The 23,835-nt window shown below is 41.0% G+C and overlaps 1 protein-coding gene across 2 annotated transcripts in view; it reads right to left on the bottom strand.

The window, feature by feature from the left end:
- Window positions 1-21,645, bottom strand: part of RAPGEF4 (Rap guanine nucleotide exchange factor 4) — a 286,117-nt gene extending 264,472 nt beyond the window's left edge. For both annotated transcript variants that reach the window (XM_053665181.1, XM_053665182.1), the window contains exon 1: window positions 21,450-21,645. In XM_053665181.1, the coding sequence (XP_053521156.1) occupies window positions 21,450-21,514 (65 nt within the window). In that variant the 5' untranslated portion in view covers window positions 21,515-21,645. The remainder of the gene's footprint in view (window positions 1-21,449) is intronic.
- Window positions 21,646-23,835: the final 2,190 nt, after the last annotated feature.

The following is a 23,835-nucleotide window of genomic DNA, read 5'->3' as shown; positions in this document are numbered from 1 at the left end:
ATCGACTGGCAATTTATGTAATCCTGGATAAATGGGGGCTTCTCAAAAGCAGGGAACTCGTTATCTGGATGAGATAATAATCAAATGTAAAGAATACATATGACCCTCTGCTCTTCCCTCACTTTTCCCTGCTTCTGTTTACTTCCTTCATTGGGGAAATCTGATCTGGCCTCTCAAACTAAGTGTCTTCTCACAACCGGACCAGGTCCTTCACAGCTGGTATAAAAATATATTGAACTCTGACTCGGTCAGTGTCTGTGTCCCAGGTAACTTTATAATGTCAGACGTTCTGTTCCCTTCCCAGGAACGAGCCCCAGCCTCCGGGTCACAGTAGTGCCCTGCTTGGTGTAAGGTTACTGCATTAATACACATCACACAAATGTTCCTGTGTGATGTAAGACAAGGAAAATGGTTTGTACGGCGAGATGATGGTGCAGCAGTGGGTGTGTATCATTGAAAAAGTTACGGGGGAAGAGTGAGATGCTGGGATTCAGGCCTTCATTTTCTTCCAGGATCTCTCCAACCGACTGACTCATTCAGTTAGATCAAGGTTTACCTCTCCACCCATGCAACCATACCAAGCTCTCATTTGAGGGATATCAGTTTCAGGAAAATAAGTGAAAGTATTTCCTTCTTTAATAAGTAGGACGCAATTCTGACATTTACCACTCAACTCTCATAGTAGTCCACTGGCCTCCATGGTCCCACAGGCACACTGTCACCTCACTCTGTACCCAACACCATTCAGAACAGGGGCTCCCAGGGCTAAGAGCTATCTTTTGTCATTGGTGCACTCCTCCCTTCTCTGTCTGCACATCCATTAAGACAGTTGCACATAACAACGTTGTCTACTCCCCAATTTACGTCATGTGACTCCTTAGCTATATGACCTCACGTTAGACAGTGATAGGGTCAAAATGCAAGGTAGAGATATGAGAAACCTGAAGCCAGGGGAGATGGAGCTGTTACCAGCTGGGAGTGTCCACTGTTGGCCACCTCTTCTTTTTTTGTCCTTTGTCTCTAATGGTAGATGCATGGAGCACCAGTCCCAGAGGAAAGGCTTCTTTATAAATTCAGTCTCTAGGATTCCAAAACTCCGCAGTAATGAATAATAATAATTACCAACTGAAATGGCAGAGTGAATGAGGGCTGAGTGGAAGGGATACCCCTTGACCAAAGAACTTTTTAAGAGCACTTTGGGGACCTCATAAAGAGTGTAGTTCACAATGATGAAGGTGTGGCCCTTCTCAAAGTCCAGCTGAATTGCTGCAAATAAAGAACTGCTAGATATAAGACAGGGACCAGAAGAGGCTGTATGCCCTTATCATTTAATATCACTCCTGTACCCCAAGTGGGTAGTACAAGAGCATTTTGAGGTGGCATCTTTAAAGGATGGGATTCTGGTGCATAGGAGGAAGCAGTGTATTTTGTAAAGACAATGGAAGCAGGAGGGCACTTCCACTGAGAGTTATCATCGTGGTATCCACTGATCTCCTTGTGCATGTCTGTTTTGCAGGTTATGCAGCTTTCATTCAATCTCCTTTCTTTCCTGTGCCTCTTATTTTTACTGTTTTTCCAGTATTCTTTCTTCCTTCCTGATATTCTAAGATTCCTTCTTTTCTCAGCTTCCTTTAGCCATTTTTTAAGAGTAACTCACCTGATGACAAATCCTCTTTGTTTCCCTTTATTTCATTTCCATCTTCATCCCTAAAGGCTACTTTTACCAGGTATAGAATTCTAGGTTAACAGTTCTTTTCATTCAGTACTTGAAAAATGTTCCACTTCACTCTGGGCTCCATGGTTTCTAATAAAAAATCCACTGTCATTCTAATTGTTTTTCCTCTATAGGTAAGGTATCGTTTCTCTCTTGCTGCATTTAAGTGTTTTTTATTTGTCTTTAATTTTCAAAAGTTTGATTATTGATTATTTCAAATTATTTGATTATTGATTTCTTTAGGTTTATCCTGTTTGGGATTCATCTTCTTGCATCTATAGGTTTATTTCTTTTGCCAAATTTGGTCACTTTTCAGGCATTATTTATTCTAGTACTTCTTCTAAACCCTCTCTCTCCTCCCCTTCCAGGACTACAATGTTAGATCTTTTATTATAGTTTCACATGCACCTGAATCTCAGTTCCTTTTTTCGGTCTATTTTCTCTATCGTTCAAACTGGGTAATTTCTATTGTTTTATCTTCAAGTTCAGTGATTCTTTTCTCTGTTTTAATCATTCTGTTGTCCAGCCATCCATTCAGGTTTTAATTTGTTATTTAATTTTTCAGTTCTAAAAGTTCACTTTGGTTCTTGTTTATTTCTTGTATTTCTTTGCTAAGGATTTCTATCTTTTGCTTAGACATTCTATTCTTTCGTTGTTTCAGTATATTCAAATTGCTCATTGAAGCATTATGATAGCTACTTTAAAATCTAGGTGGAAAGGGCTGCTTCATTAGTCAGACAAGGGGAAAAGCTCAGGCTGCACACTTGGCCTTCACCAATGGAGGTAGAAATGAGCTGGTAGTGTTCTCTGTAGTGTTTGGTTAAAGCACAGTAGTTATTATCTAATTTTTTTTCATCTTGCTAGGCGGTCCCTTTGCTTGTCCTTAAGAGAACAGGCTTTCTCCAGCATCCAATCTAGGGTATCTAGGGAATAAATCTCTCAGGGAACTCACCACTATGTCACTCTTCAGAGAGAAGTCACAAGCCAGTCTGCCTTCTCTCCACCTTTCAGAGTTTTTTTCTGCCGTTTTACATAGAATGTTCAGTGTTCACAGTTGTATTTAGTGGGAGAAATAGGAAGAATTAAGTCCATTCATCAAGAAATAGAATTTTATAGTTGTCCTTTTAGCAGCATTTTTCCTTATGTAAACTGGGTAGTTACAATTTCACAACTGCCATATGTATAAGAAGCAAATGTGCACCAACCAGAAACCCATTTACAGAGGCACACTATTTCCTGAGAGATGTTTCCAGGGACATGGCAACCAATGAGCCATATGTTGTTTATTTGTTAATTGCTTGCCAACTCTGGCTTTATTGATAATATCACTTCTGAGTTTCACAGCAGTCCACATGCCTCAGCTGTGATAGTTTGCTTCCTTGCTCTTCGGTACTTATCACGGAGATATTGACTCCCTGTTCTTTTCTCCATCTGTTAGAGAAAAATAACACCCTATGTCTTCATAATTGTATTCATGTTATCCTATCTCTTGTCTTCTGTACCTATGTACCTTACTCTTTCATCCTTCTGTACCTGGACTTTCCCATTTATCCACATTTTTTGGTGGATGATCTCACGATCCCATTCTAGTTGAAGCCACTGGTTATGCACATGCCCTGTACCTTGTGTATGGGAAATCTTATTTTCGTGTTCAGTTTTGCCATCTTCCTCACGACAACATTCCAAGATCTAGCACATAGTCTGCAAGTGCCAAATATGCTTTAGAAGGAGACCTATTAGCAGTGTCATCCGTAAGATATAAACCTCAAATGCAAATCCAGACTGTGGTCTTTCTTCCACCCAATGTTTTATAGGCATGATATGACCTATCTGAATATTTAGAAAAATCTTCACTTGCCTTTCAAGACATACTCCACATCCCCTTGTTTCTTCCTACCACATTGGTCACTCCCACACAGCTTCTTTTGCTGGTTACTCCCCCTGCCCTTGAAGTCTTGTTGGAGGACAGCAGGGCTTAATCCTCGGTCCTCTTTAACACTCATTTCCTTGATGCTCTCAAATCTCACAGCTTTAAGTATGACCTGTATATTAATGATTCCCCAAATTGTATCTTCAGCTCAGACTGCTCTCCCAAACTCTAGAGCAACATATCCAATTCCCTACTCAACAGCCTCAAATGTATTTCAAGCAGACATCTCAAACTCATGATGTCCAAAATTGAACTCCTCATTCCCTATCCCTAGCCTTCCCCATCATAACAAATAACGTCACAATTTTCCAACTGCCCAGGCCCCAAAGCCTTAGAATTATCCTTGACTCCTGTTTGTCATACATTTCATACAGTTTGGTTCTGCCTCCAAAATGTATTCTACTTCTTACCATCTCCACTGCTGTCACTCTGACCCAAGCCACCATCATCTTTTACTTGGGTTACTGTAATAGCTTCCTAATAGGTCTCCCCTTCTCCACCATTACCCTCTCCCCATAGTATCTTCTCAACAATGCTATCATAGTGATGTTGTAAAAATGTAAGTCGGGTTATACCGTTTCTCTGCTCAAAGCCCTTCAGTGACTCCTTACTTCACACAGAGTAAAAGGCACGGCCTTTATAATAGCTGTCTAGTCCCTACATGATCTGTCCTCATTTTCTGACTTCTTCTAATCTTTCTCCTGGTCACTTTACTCTAGTGACAACAGCCTCATTACTGTTCCTTGAGCAATCCATGTATGCACTAACCCCAGGGCCTTTGCACTGGCAGCTCCTTCCCATTGCCAGGATATTCTTATCAAAAACATATGCTTGGTTAACTCCCTTGCCTCTTTGCTTAAATCACTTTCCCAGTGACCCATATTCTGACTGACTTATGTCGAAGTTTTCACCACCCCAATCTGCACTTTTTATCTCTTACTGAGTTCTACTTGTTTTGTTTTGTTTTTTTCTTGCCCCACAGCACATATTAGTTTCAAGCACAACATGTAACTTATTTATGTTTTATGTCTGTTGCCTTTTATGTATTTCCTCTGTTACAATGTAAGTTCTAGGAAAACAGGAATCTTCTGTTTTTCTCAATGAAGATTCCTAAGCACCAGAAAATGTTCCTGAGCATTCAGTAAATATTTGTTGGATAAAGGAATTAATTCAACAGTAATGCCTCAATTATTCTGAAGATCTTTATGTTGAAATTTCAGTTATTAAGAAAAAATATCACAGAAGTGAAATTATGTAGCAAGTAAATTTAAAAGACTTTTTATAACCACACTGAAGTCCTTTAAATACTAAAAATCTGAAAATCACCTACCATATTTTGCCATATATAAGGCAGACTTTTTTCCCAAAATTTTTGAGGGAAAATAAGGAGGCACAGTATACATGGATATACCATGTATCCCATGGTTCTAATGGGACCATAGGCTTAATAAATGGACATAAAATCCTGTGTATAATACACACAAAAATATAGGCATGTATACATGGGAGTGTATTGTGTACAGCAAAACACAGTACTTTACTCAGAAGAGAAATTCTCAGGGGCAAAATTCATGCACTGATATTATTATACATGCAGCTGGAGACAGGACAGACACCTAGCAAGCAAGGAGCAACAGCTTCTGCTTAGTTTGGAAGAGTCAAACAAATAAAACAAAAACAGGCAGAACTTATATTACAAAAAACACGGGGGACATTTGGTGTTGAAACATAGTCCATATACTTCAAAATTGCCATATTATAACACACGATAGTAGTTTATGTTGACTACAATGGACCTCAATCATCGAATAAAAGAAAAACAATATTCAGTATGCTTTAGAAAAGCAGTCATATTAAACAGCACTCACAAATACCATTAAAGTACAATTTCTATAGAATTATTAAATTATGCCAAGTTTGGAAGATTAACTGTGATAAACTTGCATAAAATTAACTTCTCTATGGTGCTGGATAACTAAAAACTCACTGTAAATAGCTATACTGTTTGCCTCTTAGCTATTTGTTTGCTGCGTATCCAGAAATTAACCTTGTGCTGCAGCCTGACCAACTTTAAGATTTCAGCAGGTTTTCAGCACTCTGGGTAACTTGAAGTTTTTATAACTGCAAAACCATGTACAAAAAATCTTTAATTGGCCAAAATGCTTGGGAAATGGCGTGCCCTGGGTAGGTGTGGGAGGCTGAGAGCTTGGTGAGAAGGAATATGTCAGGGCCACGTGACTCAGAAGTGCCACTAGGCAGATATTCTCATTGCGTGTGTTTCATCTTGATTTCCTCTGGGTTAAGGCTTTGACATCTCTAGAAATCCTTTATTAAAACGGAAACATTTCCACAAGGGATAGCACATTAAACTCTTTAACACATTAGCTCCAATTACTGTATCAATGGCTAGGAAGTTTATGACCATAAAGCTCTGAAGAAACAGGCACAAAATAGAGAAGTACAGGGCAGTGCCCTCCCTCCCTGTCTGTGTCCACCTCCAGGTGTGGGCCAAGATGTCTGTCCTTCTCGTCTTATTTAAGAGATTGGCCTCTGAGAGAGGTACAGGACAGGGTTCAGGGAAACAATGTCAACCCAAAGAGACTAGACAGAGAGAGACTAGACACAGTCAACTTGGGACATTGGCTAAATCAAATGGGTTAACAACAGGTCTTTACATGGCCCCTGAGAGCTCACTGAGAATGGGAAGAGAAGTGTTAATGGAAGTGTTAGAGGAGAATGCCATTCTGACAACCTCAGACACCTAAGTATCTGAAGAGCATGCAGGCAGGTGAGGTACAGTCAAGTGAAAGAGTGGAGGGCTGCAGGAGGAGGCTGGAACACACAGGTGTCTGGCATTCTGGAGCCATATATCATCTTGATGGTAATGTCCAGGGCTCTGAGTACTTTTGAAAAAAGTCTTACTTAATTTTAACTTGACATTTCCCAAATTTTTATCATGAGCCTTTTTTTTTTTGCCTTGCACTATCTATTTATATTCCAAAGAATATACTTGAACCACTGTTACAGTGAAAAGGGAATGGCGTTTCATACCATGTTGGTCCCTGGCCCTTAATGGCTGTGCAGTGCTAGCCAAATAATTTAACTTTTCCAACCTCAGTTTGCCGATTTGGAAAATATAAATAATAGCAGCTACCTTACTGTCCTGATGACAAGTTATTTCAAGAACTTCCTGTCAAGATGGAGATGAAAGTAAACATGGCTTACCTCCTCGCACAATCACAGCAAAAACTGCAATTAAATTACAAAAAAAACAGCACCCAGAATTGTCAGGAAATCAAACTGCATGGAAGTCCAACAACCAAGGAATTAAAGAAGTCACATACATCCAGACGGGTAGGAGGGGTGGAGACAAGGAGGCAGGGAAACGCGGAGATGTGGGGCAGATGGTCCCACACCCAAGTGTGGTGGATAAAAATCGGGAGGCATACCACAGGAGCAAGGGATCCCAGCCCCACACCAGACCACCCAACCCAGGGTTCCAGTGCCAGGGAGATAAGGCCCCATAATTTCTGGCTACAAAAATTAGTGGGGGTTGGGGTGACCAAAGAAACTGCAGGATTCTCAGGAGTCTCCTCTTGAAGGGTCCACAATGGACTTAGAATTTATGCAGACTCACTCCCTCTGGGCTTCTGCACCGGGGCAGCAACTGGAAGGGCACCAGTGGCATATAGGGAAAAAGTATCTGGCATCAGAGCAAGTGCCAGGAGACAGCTTCCTCCTAGACAAAACTCCAGAGGCCAGCAGCAGCCCTTCTTCGAGCCCTCCCCCACACGGAGCCACTGAGTGCAACACTATATTTGAGACTCTGTCAACCTGGTTCACATGGGTTGCCCATCCTGGTGATTAACTAAGGCTCTGCCCATCCAACTTACAGGTGCTCTTTTCTACAATAGGCCACATTGCTAAAACAGAGAGTCACAGCAGCTGTACCTAATACATAGAAATAAACACAGGGAGGCCACCAAAATAAGGAGACAAAGAAATATGGCCCAAATGAAAGAACAGAACAAAAGGCCAAAAAAAGAACTAAACAAAAATGGAGATAAGCTATCAGATGCAGAGTTCAAAACAGTGGTTATTAGATGCTCACTGTGTATTTCAACAGCATAAAAAAGACTCAGGCAGAAATGAAGTTTACACTAAGTGAAATAAGGAAAAATTCACAGGGAATCAAAAGGGGAGTGGATGAAGCCAAGAATAAAATCAATGGTTTGGAACATAAGGAAGAAAAACATTAAGTTAGAACAGCAAAAAGAAAAAGGAATCCAAAAAACTGAGGATAGGCTAAGGAGCCTCTGGGACAGCTTCAAAAGTACCAACATTCAAATCACAGGAGTACTCGAAGGAAAAGAGAAAGAGCAAGAAATTGGAAATGTATTTGAAAAAATAGTGAAAGAAAAACCCTCTAATTTAGTGAAGGAAATAGACATACAAGTCCAGGAAACACAGAGAGTCCCAAACAAGGTGGACCCAAAAAGGACCACACCAAGACACATCATAATTAAAATGCCAAAGGTTAAAGATAAAGAATCTTGAAAGTAGCAAGAGAAAAGCAGTTAGTTACCTGCAGGTGAGTTCCCATAAGACTGTCAGCTGATTTCTCAAAAGAAAATCTGCAGGCTAGACGGGACTGGCAATAAATATTCAAAGTAATAGAAAGCAAGTAGAACCTAGGTTACTCTATCCAGCAAAGCTATCACTTAGAATTGAAGGGCAGATAAGTGCACCCTAGACAAGGTAAAGCTAAAGGACTTAATCATCACCAAGCCATTACTATATAAAATGCTAAAGGGATTTATTTAAGAAAAAGAAGAAAATCAAAACTATGAACATTAAAATGGCAATAAATTCACAACTTTCAACAATTTAATCTAAAAAAACAAATTAAGCAAACAAGCAGAAAATAAACAGAATCATAGATATCTGTGATCATTTGGAGGGTTATCAGTTGGGTGGGGGCAGCAGGAGAGTAGAGGCAAATGTGCAGAGATTAAGAAGTACAAATTGGTAGTACGGAATAGGCAGGGGGATGTTGAGAACAGTATAGGAAATGGAGTAGCCAAAGAACTTATATGCAAGGTCCATAGACATGAACTAAAGAGGGGATTGCCAGAGGGAATGTGGGGTACCAGGTGGAGGAGGGCAAAGGTAGAATAATTGGGACAACTGTAATAACATAATCAATAAAATATATTCTTAAAAAGTTATTTCAAGATATGTGTCAAAATCTTAAATATCTTCACACACATTAATTTTAGTTCAATGGATATCTGTATCCTAAGGAAGTAGTCTAAAAATAACATTTATATAAAAGTCAATATCAGTATTGATAAAAGCAACAATCATTTTTTAATGTCTTAGTGGTCCAACAACAAGGAAAAACTTAAGCCATAAGATCCATATGAGTTCAGCCAATAAAATTATATTTATAAAAAATTTTAATAACTTACATTAATGATCACTCTATAATGTTAGTTTTAAGAGGCACAAAATCTTAAAGTATGAGCTAAAACAGAGAAAAAAAAACTACTCATAGAAAAAATACCGTGGAAGAACCCACTAAAAGTTTATTACCATTTATGCCCAGTGATAGGGTTTGTAGAAACACAATAACTATAGACAATAAATTATTTGGTTTGGCTCCATTAAAACAAAATTTAAATCATAGTCCATTACCTTTCACAAGCTCCTGTCATGTCCTGGGAAGGAAAAAGACATGCAATACCTGTCAACTCGAAACACTCTCAGAACGAAGCAGGGGGCGTGCGCATGCGTCAGCTCTCAGCGGCAAGCCAGCACAGCACGCACAAACCCAGGGAAGAGGCAGGGATGTGGCGGCAGCAGCCACGTCATGTGTCATGCCAAGGAGTCTTGCTGCTGAGCCTATAACTGTTTTAGCACCTAAACATCAGTGGGCTTTTTCTAAAAATGTTTTTCTTTTCTCTTATAATTGCCTTCATTACTCATGTTTCATTTTTTTTAATTCCTCCAATATAAGTCTGAGGAGATAAAACTCCCATCAATAAGGTTGCCGCTTTATAATTATAGAAATAAGTAGATTTCAGCACATAAAATCAATTTTATGCCTGAGTTGCTTGTCCAGATTCAAAAGAAGTAGATTCAAATGCTATTCTATTTGTAGAGTCATTCTTATGTGGCAGAATTTGAACTGCAAAACTCTGTGCAGGCAGATTAAAAGTCAATAGTAGGTGATAAATTAAAGAAAAATCAATAAATAAAAGAAAACCAAGGTTAGAGCAACTAAAATGAAAAGAAGTTCCCTTTTACATAATTTTTCAACCTTTTAAAAATCATTCCATTCTATTGTTTTAATTTTTTACTATTCGCTCTCCCCTCTCCCTATAATCTATACTCTTTCCCTAAAACTTGATGAATAAAACATACATATTTTAAACTATTTCCATTTTGCAATTTGACTCCTTAGTAATTCTCTTTCAGATAACCCAAAATAATAACAGGCTTAAGTAAGACCCACTTTTTATTTCTGTAAGCCCCTCTGAGAAGTTTCATTGCTCATTTGGCAATTTGGATATTTAGGGTTAGGACTTCTAATAATAAAGACAAAAAATATTAATGATGTAAATGCAAAGGTCTTTTTTAAAATGATCTTTAGTTTGCTATCCATAATCTGTTGAATGTTAAATTCAAAAATGAACCTCTAAAATTGTTGAGATAAATATCCAATGAAGTGCCAAAAAGGCAAGCAAAGCAACAGAGATAATTTAAAATTCAATTGAGGGAAAGATAAAGGTGCAGTCACGAGCTGATAATGCACAATGACAGCACAGGGAGATGAAAGAGCACAGCAACATTGTATTCCCATCCAACCATTTAGCATCCTAGTTTGGCCATGCTTCGGAGACCTGCTGTCTGGCTAAAGCTGCCTTCTTAAATACACGGTCCTGTTGGTATTTAAGAGCAGAGCTCCCCTACCTGTGCTCTGATTATCTGGATAATTAAACAGGGTCTCCTGGTCTAAGTTCTTAAATGCTTTTTAGTAAATAAAAAGTAAAACCTGGTTACTGGCTATAATAGCCTTAACTCTACATATGAGATCTTTGAGTCCACCAGGGAATGTTTACAATGAGTCTGCTGCGTGCATGGTGCCTGAACATTGCCACAGAAACTAACCTATTCTCGAATTGTGTCCAATGTTTAACATAAAAAATGTACAATCATGTTGCCATAGCATTTAATTAGTTGGTGAAGAGAATATGATAAATACTCAATATAAAAACATTGTCAGAAGGCAGATGGTGAAGTACTGATAAAAAAGTTGTTTAAGATAATGAGCAAATCCTCAAGATGAGAAATTGTCAGAGTTTCTAGGTATCCTGGACCACTTTGCTGCTCTGGAACATTTGTTTGAGAGGTCAACCTTAGAGAACACTGATCTGCTTGGGTGCCAGATGAACTCATCATTGATTAAACTAAACTGGCTAAATACAGAACCCAAAGTCCATCAATAGGATGAGGACATTGGTACCAACATTAGTCAGCCATCAGCATCCATAGTCAAAAGCACACCCTTGATATCTTTAGGACCTCATTTAAATAACAGTACTTTTCCTAATCTGTATGGCACTCATCAGTTCTCTAGGGTTAGCTTTCCTTCTCAAAAATTACAATAAAGACAAACTAAACAGTACTTTAAATATCTTTTAAAAATAAAATTTCAAAATTTACCCCTTTCAAGCATTTTCTGAAATTACCTGTGTTTATTTCCTCAACTTGTTTCCGATAGGCCTTGTTACAATTTTTTTTAAAAAGTGGGACCACATTTACTCAGCCTGTGTCCTCACAGCAGGCACTAGCCCAACACTTGTTGCCTAAAAAACTCATCTGTCTATTTAGTAAAGGGATAACAGATTTAAATTCATACTAGGTGGCCTCTCGGTTGATTCAAGGTCTCTAATCAAATGTTACTTCTGCAGAAAGACTTGCCCACCCTCTCTAATATAAGACCACCCCTTGCTTCCTTCTTTTCTCTGCTTTGCTTTCCTTTACTGGTCTCATCACTGTCGAACGTGGTACCATAGACTGACCTGTCCTCCTACTCCATCACTCCATATCTTCTTACCTTTGGCCTCCTAGCATTTATTACCACCTAACTTTTCCTGTTTTGTCTACCACCATATTCCTCACCACATGGAACAGTATCCAATACAGTAGTTACTCAATACAGTTTTTTGAATAACTGACTGAAATAATGTTATGTCTTCCCAATTACTATTTAAATTCATGAGGTCATGGGCCCTGACGATTCTCACTAACCTGTCCTCACCCCAGCAAGCACGTCCAACACATGGAAAACAGAGTATAAAATCTCTGAATGAATGAACTGAAGGGAAGTAGACGATCAAGATCAGATCCTTTTCCCACAGCACATTTGGGTTAGGGAAGGAGGAAAAGAATATGAGGCAGGGAGCAGAAGACAGGATAGAAGTGACAAAGGAGTAGCAAGGGACACTGAAGATAAAACTTCTTATATCCCAAAAGTCTGTTTAACAAGCTGATAAAGAAAACATAGCACTCAAGAACTCAACCTTTTCTGGAACATGTTCAACAAGTAGCCAATCAATGACTAAGAGGATAAAGTTGTCAAAGCCTGAACACCAGGCAGGATGTTTGCACCTTCGCGTGCTGTTTAAGCAGAATTGAAATTTCACAAACAATATCAAGAATCAAATTATTAAGTTCTAAGTAATGTCTGCTTCCCATCAGAGGTCCTTTGTATTTGTTTTCAACATCTCTAACAAACCATTTCTAGGGGCCTTTAAAATTATTTCTCCATTTATTAAATAAAAGAGAGGTTCAGGAACTTCTAACTAAACCAATTTATAATAAACCTATAGCACATATCATCCCATTTGATATGCTGACATTTTACAATTTTATTCCATCAAAAGATTTTCAGAAAATTATATTCCTTAAAGATAGGCATTCTGATGTTGTTTCAGTGCCATTAACACAAGTTGTTGGTTTCTGTGGTAACAGTTTCAGGGGCCATGCTCTGTGGCATAAACTGTGGACTCCTGACCACTGTTTGTCAGAGTGGCAGCATCACTACTCCTTGAGAATAGACCCTTGCCCCCCACACCTTCACAGAGAAGGGCTACACCACCATGAGGTCATATACCATTGCTTGGCTATCAAATAAGCATGTAATTTTCCCCTAGTAGGTTCAGTCCCAAGTCACATTAATCTTCGTCTAACCAACATAGAAGAGCAGGACTCCAGGTATCTACTGGAAAATATTACTTCAAAGTCCTTGTTGCCCAATTTTAATAAGTATCAACAGCTCAGATGTGGAAAAAACATTTAAGGAGGATTTCTTGAAAGAGAAATGAACCTAAAATATCAGAAAGCTATTATATTAGCCTTCTAGCTTTTTTAATGTCCCTGTGGCATTAAGCTATCAAGATATATTTAGAGTCCTATGAAACCTATTGCAGAATTCACTGCTGAATAGATCAGTGGAGAACAGATCTTCTCCATCACATTGCACACTGTTTTCTCCACGGGGGCAAGGAGGTCAACAGGTCCCAGTACTGGCTTAATTGTTCTTCTCTTGAAAAGAATATGGGGTTTTTTTGTAAACATTGAAATAACTGTGTTACCTTTTTTGTGCTGACCCTGATAAATCATAGCAATGATGCTTATATTAGAAAAGAGCAAATTTTTAATTAATTATCTAAATTTCCATTTTAGGAAGAAAAAAAAGAAGTTAAACCCCAAGTAAGTAGAATAAAGGGAAAAGGGGGTGAAAATCAGTGAAATCTCAAACAATAATGAAAATCAATGAGAAATTGGTTCTTTTCAAATTTTAAAATTAAGAAGCTCCCAGCAAGACTGATCAAGAAAACAGAGAGCAGACACAAATTACTAATCAGGGGTATAAAGTACATCACTACATATCCTAAAGGCATTAAAAGGGTAATGGGGAATACTATGAACAATTCATGACAACAAAATTGATAATTTAGATGAAATGGACAAACTCCTTCAGGCAACTTGTAAAAACTAACACAAGAAGATATAGAAAACCTGAGTAGTTATCTATCTAGTAGAGCTTTAATTTGTCATCAGACCTTCCCACAAAGAAAACTCCTAGGCAAGTGATACCTATAAAATATTTTCTAAAAATAACATTAATACTACACAGCTCTTTTGAAAAATAGAGGAAAAAAAGTTTCCTTATTCAACAAACTTCCATTCTCACCCCTTTTTTTCAGCTTTGTCCTGGAAATTCTAGCCAGTGCAATAAATCCAGAAAAACAAAGAATATAAAGATTTGAAAGAATAAGCAAAACTGCCAGTATTCAAAACAAGACTGTCTATATTAAAAAATCCTGAGGTATCTACAAAGCAACTATGAGAACTGAATAACCTGCCTAAAGTTACACAATTATTAAAATCAAAACTGGAATTTGAACCAATAGAGTCTGGCTCCCAAATTCTTAGTTTCCACACTATGCTTTCTACTTAGAGGAGACCGCACAGCTATACTTGCATTAGCCCACAAATACAGCAACTACGGTAGATCTTCAGAGCCTCGTTTGACAATTTGGAAATAGAGGTTCAGAAAGATTAATAACTTCACCAAGACCACGTGGCTAAGGGTAGAGATGACAGTATTGGAATCCAGGTCTGGCTGACCTGAAAACAAAGCTGATTGGACACCCAGGTGCCTCCACCCCAACCAGTCAGTTCGCTTTCTTAGGTTTGACTGGGTCTCTTTCTGCCGCCCTCCGCCCAGTTTTTTCCAGCCTCCTTTCTCTCCCTCAGTCTCTCAGTACTCCGAAGGTGGTCTCTCCTCTCCCTCATCTGTGAATTGAAGTACTTGGAGGAAGAGTTCACTCATCACTGCCACTGTCCACCATGAATGGTGATGGATTTAAATCTGACTAAATGAAAACTAGCTGCCCTGTGGTTGGGAAGGTGGGCCAGGGGAATGAGCAACTAAATTCATAGGATGTTGGAACTGACAGGGGTCTGCCAGCCCTGCCCTCCCACAGGGGCCAGAAGTCTATTTGAGGAAACCCAAGCTAAGACAAAGAGGCACGGTCTGCTTTGCTGAGCACTGCGTGTCCTCTGTAGACTTCTCCAGGCTCCGCAGCGGCTGGGTTCTGGAACCCAGGCCACAGGGATGAGGGCCTGGTGGGCCCACTGTGCCCTGGCCACACGGTCTTCCATGTGCCGCCTGTCTGCAGGAGTCCGGCTCTGGCTGAGACTCCTACACTCCAAGGGCAGGTATAGTCAGCACCACAGAACGTAACCCTGATTATATACTAGGCTGTGCTTCCTCTGTTATTCCTCAAACGGATGTTATGTGTGCACATATTTAGGGCTACAACGAGATATCCCACAAGAAGTTGCAGACACAATAGTCACCAAGCATTAAACTTTAAAAATAGTGCAAACATCACAAAAAGGGATCACTTGATGTTACATACCTCATGATGAAAGTCTATACTTCTGTGGATTATTCTTGACAAAAAAATTATATCTAAGTCTGATCAAGCTCTAAATTCAAATATCAATTTACAGAAAATACGGGAGACAAAGGGACATGTTAAAAGACACCATGGGGTATAATTAAAATTCAGACCATAAAAAAACCTGTTTCTTCAACAATTTTATTATAAGATAAAAAGAGAGAGATGGAAGGAGAACCCAGATATTTTTTTAAAACTTAAAGATATAGCTTATTTCAATCCTGATACGAACCACAGAAAGGAAAAATTTTGAGATAAATAAAGAAGTTTGAACATAGATTGGACATTTGATTGTATTAGAAAAGTAATGTCAAATTTTTAATACGTGAAAATGATGTTGTTTTCTTTATAAAGAGTCCTTATTTTTTATTGTTGTTCAATTACAGTTGTCCCCATTACCCCCCATTATTCTCCTCCATCCTACCCTCTCCCACCCCCTTGTATTTTGTCCATGTGTCCTTTATACATGTTCCTTGACGACCTTGGATTATACCCTAAGAATCCTGAAACGCCAGTTCAAAAGATCCTATGCACCCCAATGTACAAAGAGTCCTTACTTTTTAGAGATATACACTGAAAAATTTAAAGATGAAATAACATTATGGCTGTAATTAGCGTCTAAAAAATCCCAGGGGGTAGTGGGAGTGAATGAAATACAAATACAACAAGACTGGCTCTGAGTTGATGATTGTCCCAGGGGGGAGGGGAAGGTACAACATTATACTGTTATCTTTTGTTTTTGTACATTTTGAAATTTTCTGCAATAGAAGTATTTTTAACAATATATAAGACTAGAGCTATACAATGTCATTTTGACAAAAGCGTTCCTGTCAGCCAAAGAAACACAGAAAGAGCAGCAGGGACATGTGTCAGTGGTGTTGTCCCATCTATGTACAAGGCAAAGGGGACCAGTGAAAGGATTTGCCTGCAAGGTTGCTGATGCCCCTGTCCCTGAGGAGAAAGACGCGTTTGGCCAGCTCACCCTCAGCCCATAAGCACCTTCTACAGTCAGGGCTCTGCACTGTAGCTGGAGATAAAACGATGACTAAAATACAGGTGTCAAATGATGCACCAAGAAAAGTAAGTCAGCAGTTGCAATGGAGTCTGACATGTTACTGCAGTGCGGGGCAAAGTGTGCTGTGGGAGTGCCTGTGACGGCCATCTACTGGGAGAAGTGGCAGCCAAGCTGTCCTAAAGTGCTCCCAGAACTGTGTTCTGATTATACTTCAATTCCTGGGTTCTGTGGCTCTAGGAAGGGGATGAGCTGGCAGGAAGCTGTAAGCATCCTGATCTGGCAGCTTTGCTTCTCATGGTAAATGCACAACACTGACCTCTCACGATAATTGGGTTTCCCATGAGGCTTGCCTAGAGAAGGAATACACTAGCCAAAAAATGGGTGTTCACTTCTCTGATGTTATTTTCAAGTTCACAAGCCGTCTTTCTGGTTTTTACAGTCTCTGAGAGTTTAGTGACTGTGTATCTGTATCTGAACAATGTATTCATTCTTGATGTGCTGACCAATCAAAGTTCAGAGACTGCAAGACCAGCCCTGAACCCTGAGAACTCACCGGGGGGGAATGTCATCCCTTGGGACCTGCCTGGGTAGACAGACACCAACCAGCCTCCCTCAGTCTTCCTTCTGATCCACATGCTTCTTTGATCTTCTCTATTCCTAAGGGTGGACCTGTGTGTGTGATGCTTCTTTGATATCTGAGTCATCCTCTCTCACCAGGCCCGCTACAAAGCATTTCGGTTTTAACAAATTCGTTCCTTGATTTCTCTGACTCTCATTCAATCACATCAAAACAGCTAACTCAACATGTATTTGGGGATTAAGTCAGATACAATGACACTATGTTAGAGGCACTTTTAAATGCACTGTTAATAAATTTAAAAATTCCTCAGCTGTTTTGAAAGATGTCAGCCTCTTTCACATATCTATACTGTGTTAACTTTTCTTTCTGCTTTGGCCCGTGATCACCTGCGGTCTTCAAATAAGCCAATCAGCTGAGGACCTTCCTCCACGCTATGCTTCTAACTGAGAACAAGAAACCAAATATTGTAAACTTCTACCCAGACACGATTTCCTTCACCTCCAGTAGTTTCTCTGTCAATCACTTAACTAGATTCTTTCCTCTATAACAGAGGATGGCAAACATTTTCCTCAAAGATCCACCTAAGTAAATACTTTAAATTCCGTAGGCCGGTCTCCATCAGCTGCAGCTACTCAGCCTGGCCATTGTAGCACGAAAGTAGCCGTAGATAATATGTAACCAAATGAGTCTGGCTGTGTTCCAATAAAACTTTGCTTATGGACATTGAAAATGAAATTTCATATAGATTTCAGGTTTCATGAAATATTAATCTTTTTTGGTTTTATTTTCAACCATTCAGAAATGTAAAAAATATTCTTAGCTCAGGAGACACACTGCCGGATCTGGCCCACAAGACACAGTTTGCCAACTCCCGCTCCACAGCTCTGAATAAATACCGGCAGTGATTCACTGTATATATGTGTGAATATGTGTGGCAAACACTCCCTTATCAACCTTGAAAATTATGACTTATAAATGGTTCTTAAATTCAGTGGTGGCAAACTTAAAATCTTACGGTAAAAAATATTTTCACTGAAATTAAACAATGGTTGGCACAGTAAAAAAAGAAGAAGACAACATGTTACATATTTTAAATCCCAAATAACGGCTACTATGTAATATGTTTCTAGTTAGCATCCCTGTTCAGGAAAAAAACTGTAAGATTTATGAAATGTATGTTTGTTTTGCTTTAACAATGTCTTTGCTGAGAGTTTTTCCAATGTCTTTTTCCATCCAATTTTTCAACACCTTTCTGATTTTAAGATTAGTATCTGCATACTCTCATCTGCTGAACCCCATCAGAGCCCAAGAAATTGGAGTGTTGATACATAAGAAGCTTTGGATCTTCTTTCTTCAACCCCTTCTCCCACATGTGAGCTTATATAATATTATCTTGTCTATGATACCTTTCTAGGCATGCCTAATGAATATTTCTAAGGCTTTATCTTCCTAGCTCTGTGTGTTTCAACTTTCATTGCATACTTCTTTACCCCTGCAGACTTTCCACTTGACTCCCCTTTCAGTTTCCAACTCCGTCCCTGACAGTTACCGCTTGCAGGGTGCGTACATCTAAACTACTGTTCCCAGCTATGGAACAGGTCCTACATCACACCCTAAGTAGTGCAGAGGAGGTCAAGGAGCCATTCCCTCTTTTTTGTGTGTGAAGGCTTGAAATTGAACATAATCAAAAATATTTTGATGATGCACTTTTTTCTCTACTTGAGAAAATAGAGCATGTATTTTCTCAAATAGAGAAATATTTTTCAATATTTTTCTCTATTTGAGAAAAATAGAGCATGTATTCCTGTATACTAGATTTAGTCACAAGAGGAACTGGTACTTGGGAAGAAATTAGCATATTTATATGCCATTCCTGTGCACCTTTGTTTACATTGCCCTCTCCGCCAGGCATGCCCTCCCAAATTTGCTGCCTGAAAAAATTCTTCTCAGCCTCCACGGTCCAGGCAGGAACCTGTGGGAAGCACCTCTTGCACAGCTGCCAACTCTCTCCTCTGCTGCATTCCCAAAGCACTTCATGCATCTCTATTAAAGCAGTCATCACTGCATTGTGGTTCGTTTTTCATGAAGCTGTCCGACCCTGACCTGCACCTCCCCCACACAAGTGAATGTGCAACTTTTTTCTTCCTCTTCTTTTTCTTTCTTTTGCATCCACAATGCCCAACTCAGTGCCTGCAATAGGGTATCAAGACTGCATTTTCAGAAATACTGAGGGCAGTGTGCCACTAAGGAGTGATTTCAGTGGACTTGCCCAGCCCACTTCCATCAGCACCCTTAAATTCTTTCTCCCCTAAAAAGTTAACAGACAGCCCTGGCTGGTATAGCTCAGTGGATTGAGCACGGGCCGGTGAACCAGACAACCGTGGTTCAATTCCCAGTCAGAGCATATGCAGGGGTTGCAGGCCAATTCCCTGCAGGCCAGTTCCCAGCAGGGGACGCACGAAAGGCAACTATACACTGATGTTTCTCTCCCTCTCTCCTTCCCTTCCCCTCTAAAGATAAATAAATAAAATCTAAAAAGAAAAAAGTTAACAGACAATCTAAGTAAAACAGCAACTTTCAAATAAGGCCCTCCTCTTACAATGAGATTACCAATCCTAAACCATTCTTCAAAGGAATTCCACCATCAATGCTGCTGAAATGCAAGGTTCTCAACACCAATACTTACGTGGCACCCAACAGTTTTCAAAGAACTTCCCCCTTTTTTTCCGTTTGATCCACTAATCCTTAGTAAGGCAGACAGTTCTATCCTCATTTTTCTGACACTCCAGTGAATAACAGTGACATGTCCAAGATCAGAGCTGGTGATAGCTCTGGGCCTAAAAACCTTAACTTACTGATCTGTCCATTCTCATATGCTCCACAAATGCCAGGCTCAGTATTTGTGAGGGGCTGGATTTCTTTTCCCCCAGTGGGCTTCTCCCCCATTATGAACAGCAGTATTATGCTGTGGCAGTATGTTCTAAAACTCCACTCTAAACAGAATCATTTAGGCAGATACACATTATGAAAAGACAGAGTCAAATATGCCCACTTGTGTTATTATTGCTCCATGATTTTCCCATGAGCACTTATTGACTAAAGAGTTTCCAGTGAATTACTGACTGTTCAAAAAATGGCCTGCCATGCATTTCTGCAAATAGAAATACATAGTCTATTATCTAAAAAATTCACTCATGAGGAAGTACTACTATTTATAAGCTAAGAACAACAGGCTTGATTTTCTCTTCTTTTATAATTCATCTTTTCTAAATTATTAAATGTAGATTATTAATCACATTAGCAAGCTCTTAAAAGTGCTCTCACTTCCTCTATTTATAATTGTCTATGATTTAACCATCACTTCAATTCTCTTATTATTTATTGCATGTAACTCCTCTAATATTAGTACATATCATTTCATACATAAATAGGGCACTCCCTGACCCCCCCCCAAAAAAAATCTTGCTATTGTGTGGTAACTGAAAGTAAAGATTATTTTCATATATATTAAGTTATTTCAATGAGACACATTTAGCTTTTTTCAAATTAGTTTTTTTCAACAAAGGCCTCTCATAGTAAAGTACACAGAGCATGTCACACTTCAGATTTTCAAGTCTGATCTGGTTACAAATCTACTAACTGTAAAAATATCAATATGGCAGAGCACAAAATATTTCACACAAATGCAAACATATCATGCAGATAGCTGCAAGACATGAATCATTGCCCTGCTGCATCGAATTCAGAAATGCAGAGGCTGCCACTCTGCAAGACTCCTTGCTTAGTTTTTAGAAGTTCAGATGCATCACTTTTTAACCCAGGCAATAAACTAAAACTGCTAATACAGTGTGTCATGTTTACTGCTAAACCCACAACCTGGGCAAACAGAAAACGATGCTGTTCAAGCCTGGAAACAAGTGCAGTCCACTGTTACACGCAGAGCTGTCACTGGGAGTTCAATGCTTCATGGTTTTAATTTTTTTTTTAGAATAAGGTCTTTACCACGCAAAGCATGGTAAAGCAGTCTCCGGCGTGACCTTCCTAACACAGACCTTGAGCAAGCGACCGCAGGGGCGCAGGCTCGAAGGTACAGGACGGCTCCACTGAGTCCCTCCCACTTTGCTTTCAGGAACAACAAAAAGAATGTTCTCTGCACCTGCCTACCCCCAACCCTCTCCTTAAAACTTAGATTACACTAGGAAGTCACCTGAACAGCTGGAAGAAGATAAGACTATATATTCATCTCTCCGGTGATGCCCAGGGAAAACGACCCCCCAACCAGGAGCAGAGCCTGGAGTCTGGGGGGGGGGGGCGAGGAGAAGGTGGGGGGCTCGGGGAGGGGGTGAGGCTGGAGAAGCTAGTGCTCTCACCACCACCACTACCACCACTACCACCACCACCATCACCACCTACCTCCACACTGCACTGCATTTTCTCTACCACACACAAAAATCTCATGCAGGCAGCTCCCCACCAGAAGCAGGGGTCTGTGACCTCTTGCATCCTGGATGAGGCCCCTCAGCCCCTCCCCCGCCCCTGGACCCTCCTCCCGCCGCTGGGCAGGCTGAGCCCAGGTACGGGCTGCAGCTCTGGGTGGCTGTCCCCTCGATGGTCTCAGGCAGGGGGCAGCACCACAGAGCTCTGTCCGGTGGGGGCCCTTCCCGAGCTACCTTTTATCCAGGCAGGCGATCCACTCGGCCGAGGAGGAAGAATGGGCAGCGTGCGCAGCGACCATGTTGGGCAGCTGCGTGGCGTCCCCGGGTGCGGAGACCTCCCGCGCTCACTCTGCCTCCCTAGTGTGGGGACGCACCACCCAGCCCGCCTCGCCACCAGTGCGGCTGTGACAGCCGCTCCTGGCCGGCCCGCAGAGCAGTGGGAGGGAGCGGACCTGCGGGGCGGGACGCAGGGGCGGGAGGGCCGAGCCGCCCGCCGTGCGCGCTGCACTGCGGCGCCCGGGGGTGGGGAGCCCGTGCGCCCGCGCCTGCGGGGTGGGCACCGGGTGGTGCCCCCGGTGGCGCACCACCTGTGACAGGTGGCCACTGCATCGCGGGAAAACCTGGCCCCACCCCTCACCTCAGGGCCTCTGAAACCTGAAGGGAGAGAAAATGCCGAGAGTGGGGGGCGGGGGTCAGTCTGGCTATATTTTCCATATAGCAAATGCCACTAAAATGGCTGCTGCCTCTCCGTTTCCTTAGAAACCCGTGAGACTTCCTCAGCAGCTTGTCAAAACTTGCAGGAAAGGTTTCTTGCTCACCTTTCCTGTTCCTCGTTTAAAAGGAAAGGCGAGGAGGGCTATTACGGCTTGGGAGGGGCATACCCGCAGCGGTCCCTGAGTGGGGAATGCAGGGGACAGTTTCTCCTGATCCGGGAGGAAGGTCGCGGCTGGAAGCTGGGAGAGGGGCCAGCGGGCCAGAATGGTGACCAGTGGTGACTTAAGGAGATGACAAACTGCTCTAGGACCTTGAACCTTCAGCCAGATTAGGCTTTCATCACCTGCATGATACAGAGAAACACAGAAGCACGGGGAGCAGTGCAGCCAGGAGCAGAACCGAGTCTTAGGCATGGGGGCCAGGCTGCCAGGCCCTTGGGTGTGCACTTGAACGATTGGCCGCACGTGCCATGCTTTCATGGCTGAAGTGTTGAATGGTCTGTCTGCCATCTGCCTCTAGCAGTAGTACACACCGAAGGCAATGCCTGGAAGTTGTTTGGTTACGCTCTGCCAAAAGTCAAATTATGCTGTGATGGTTGTTTAGGAATTTGGAGACAAGTTAAATCTTTTGGACTATTACCAAGCAGTGTTTTTGATAATTATGGTGTTCATTTGGGGATAGACAATGGAGACAGAGACGCAGCGTTGCTTTCCTTACTATGTGTCTCCCCCTTCCTTCCTCCTCCCTCCCCTCCCCTCCCCTCACTCCCCTGCTTTCAGGAGGTTTAAAGAGACTGGAGGGAATAAACAGCAGGTGTGTTCCGCATGCTTTTACCCTAATGAAACTCACCCAAAGAATTTGCCATTTTCCCTCTGCTCCAGAGCCAGGATCTGGTTGCAGACCTGCCACCGTTCCCTCAGCAACAAACACACCTCCCTGATCAGTTTACCTCCATCTGGCTAAATTTCTATCATTTTTAAAGGTAAATAATATTTTAAATGTTATACTATATAGTGACTACCAAAGAATTTGTCAGTCCTTCTTTTTTCTTCTAATTCTCAACTAAGGACATTTTTTTCTCATTGCTTTTAGAGGGAGAGAGAGAGAGAGAGAGAGAGAAACATTGATGTGAGAGACAAACACCAACTGGTTGCCTCCTGAACACACTGGGACTGGCACCAGGGATCCTACATACCCAGACCATGAATCCGAACCTGCAACCCAGGTGTGTGCCCTGACCGAGAACCGAACCCACAACCTTTCGGTTATGGGAGGACTGGTGTCTAACATGTGTCTTAAGGCACAAAGGTCCAATAAACTGCAAAGTCTTTGTTTTGTTGTGTGGTTACCCAGCCTTTCCTCTCAATAGGAATTGAAAATTATTTAAAGAATATCCTTTGGAAAGAGCATCAACAATCATTAGCTTACCCAGAACCCACACATGTCCCATCCATCCCTGGAGGTAGGTTTCTGTAACCCCAATATATTCACTAGGACACTGAGCCTCAGTGAAGGCTGATGCCTTGCCCACCGAACCCCAGCTCCTGGAGCCAGTTTTGGGTCCAGTGTGTGAGTGTGAGGACTGAACCAGATTCAGGTTTGTCTGAGTTCAAAGCCCCTGTGCCTCCGTAAAGGTGTCTGGTTTGATCAATCGGATGAAAGTAGAAGGTGTGTCAAAAGTGACAGTCCAGATGATGAGAACACAATGGTTATAATTTTTATGTAAAAATAGAAAATCTGGGGAGAAAAAAAGATAGAAGAGATCCTTGAAAAGCCAAAAATAACTTTACTGTTCTACAAATTATTCTTGTAGTCTGAAAAGACTCAATCATTGGCCAGGAGCTACAGAGGTAAAGGGAAAGCTGTTAATGATTGTCCTCTGATAAAGAGGAAGAAGGTAAGAGAT

Source organism: Artibeus jamaicensis, unplaced genomic scaffold, assembly GCF_021234435.1.
Source record: "Artibeus jamaicensis isolate MK-2021 breed Jamaican fruit bat unplaced genomic scaffold, CSHL_Jam_final contig_391, whole genome shotgun sequence".
In the NCBI taxonomy this organism is placed as follows: domain Eukaryota; kingdom Metazoa; phylum Chordata; class Mammalia; order Chiroptera; family Phyllostomidae; genus Artibeus; species Artibeus jamaicensis.
The sequence above is the reverse complement of the archived record's forward strand: the minus strand, read 5'-3'. Positions and strand labels throughout refer to the sequence as shown.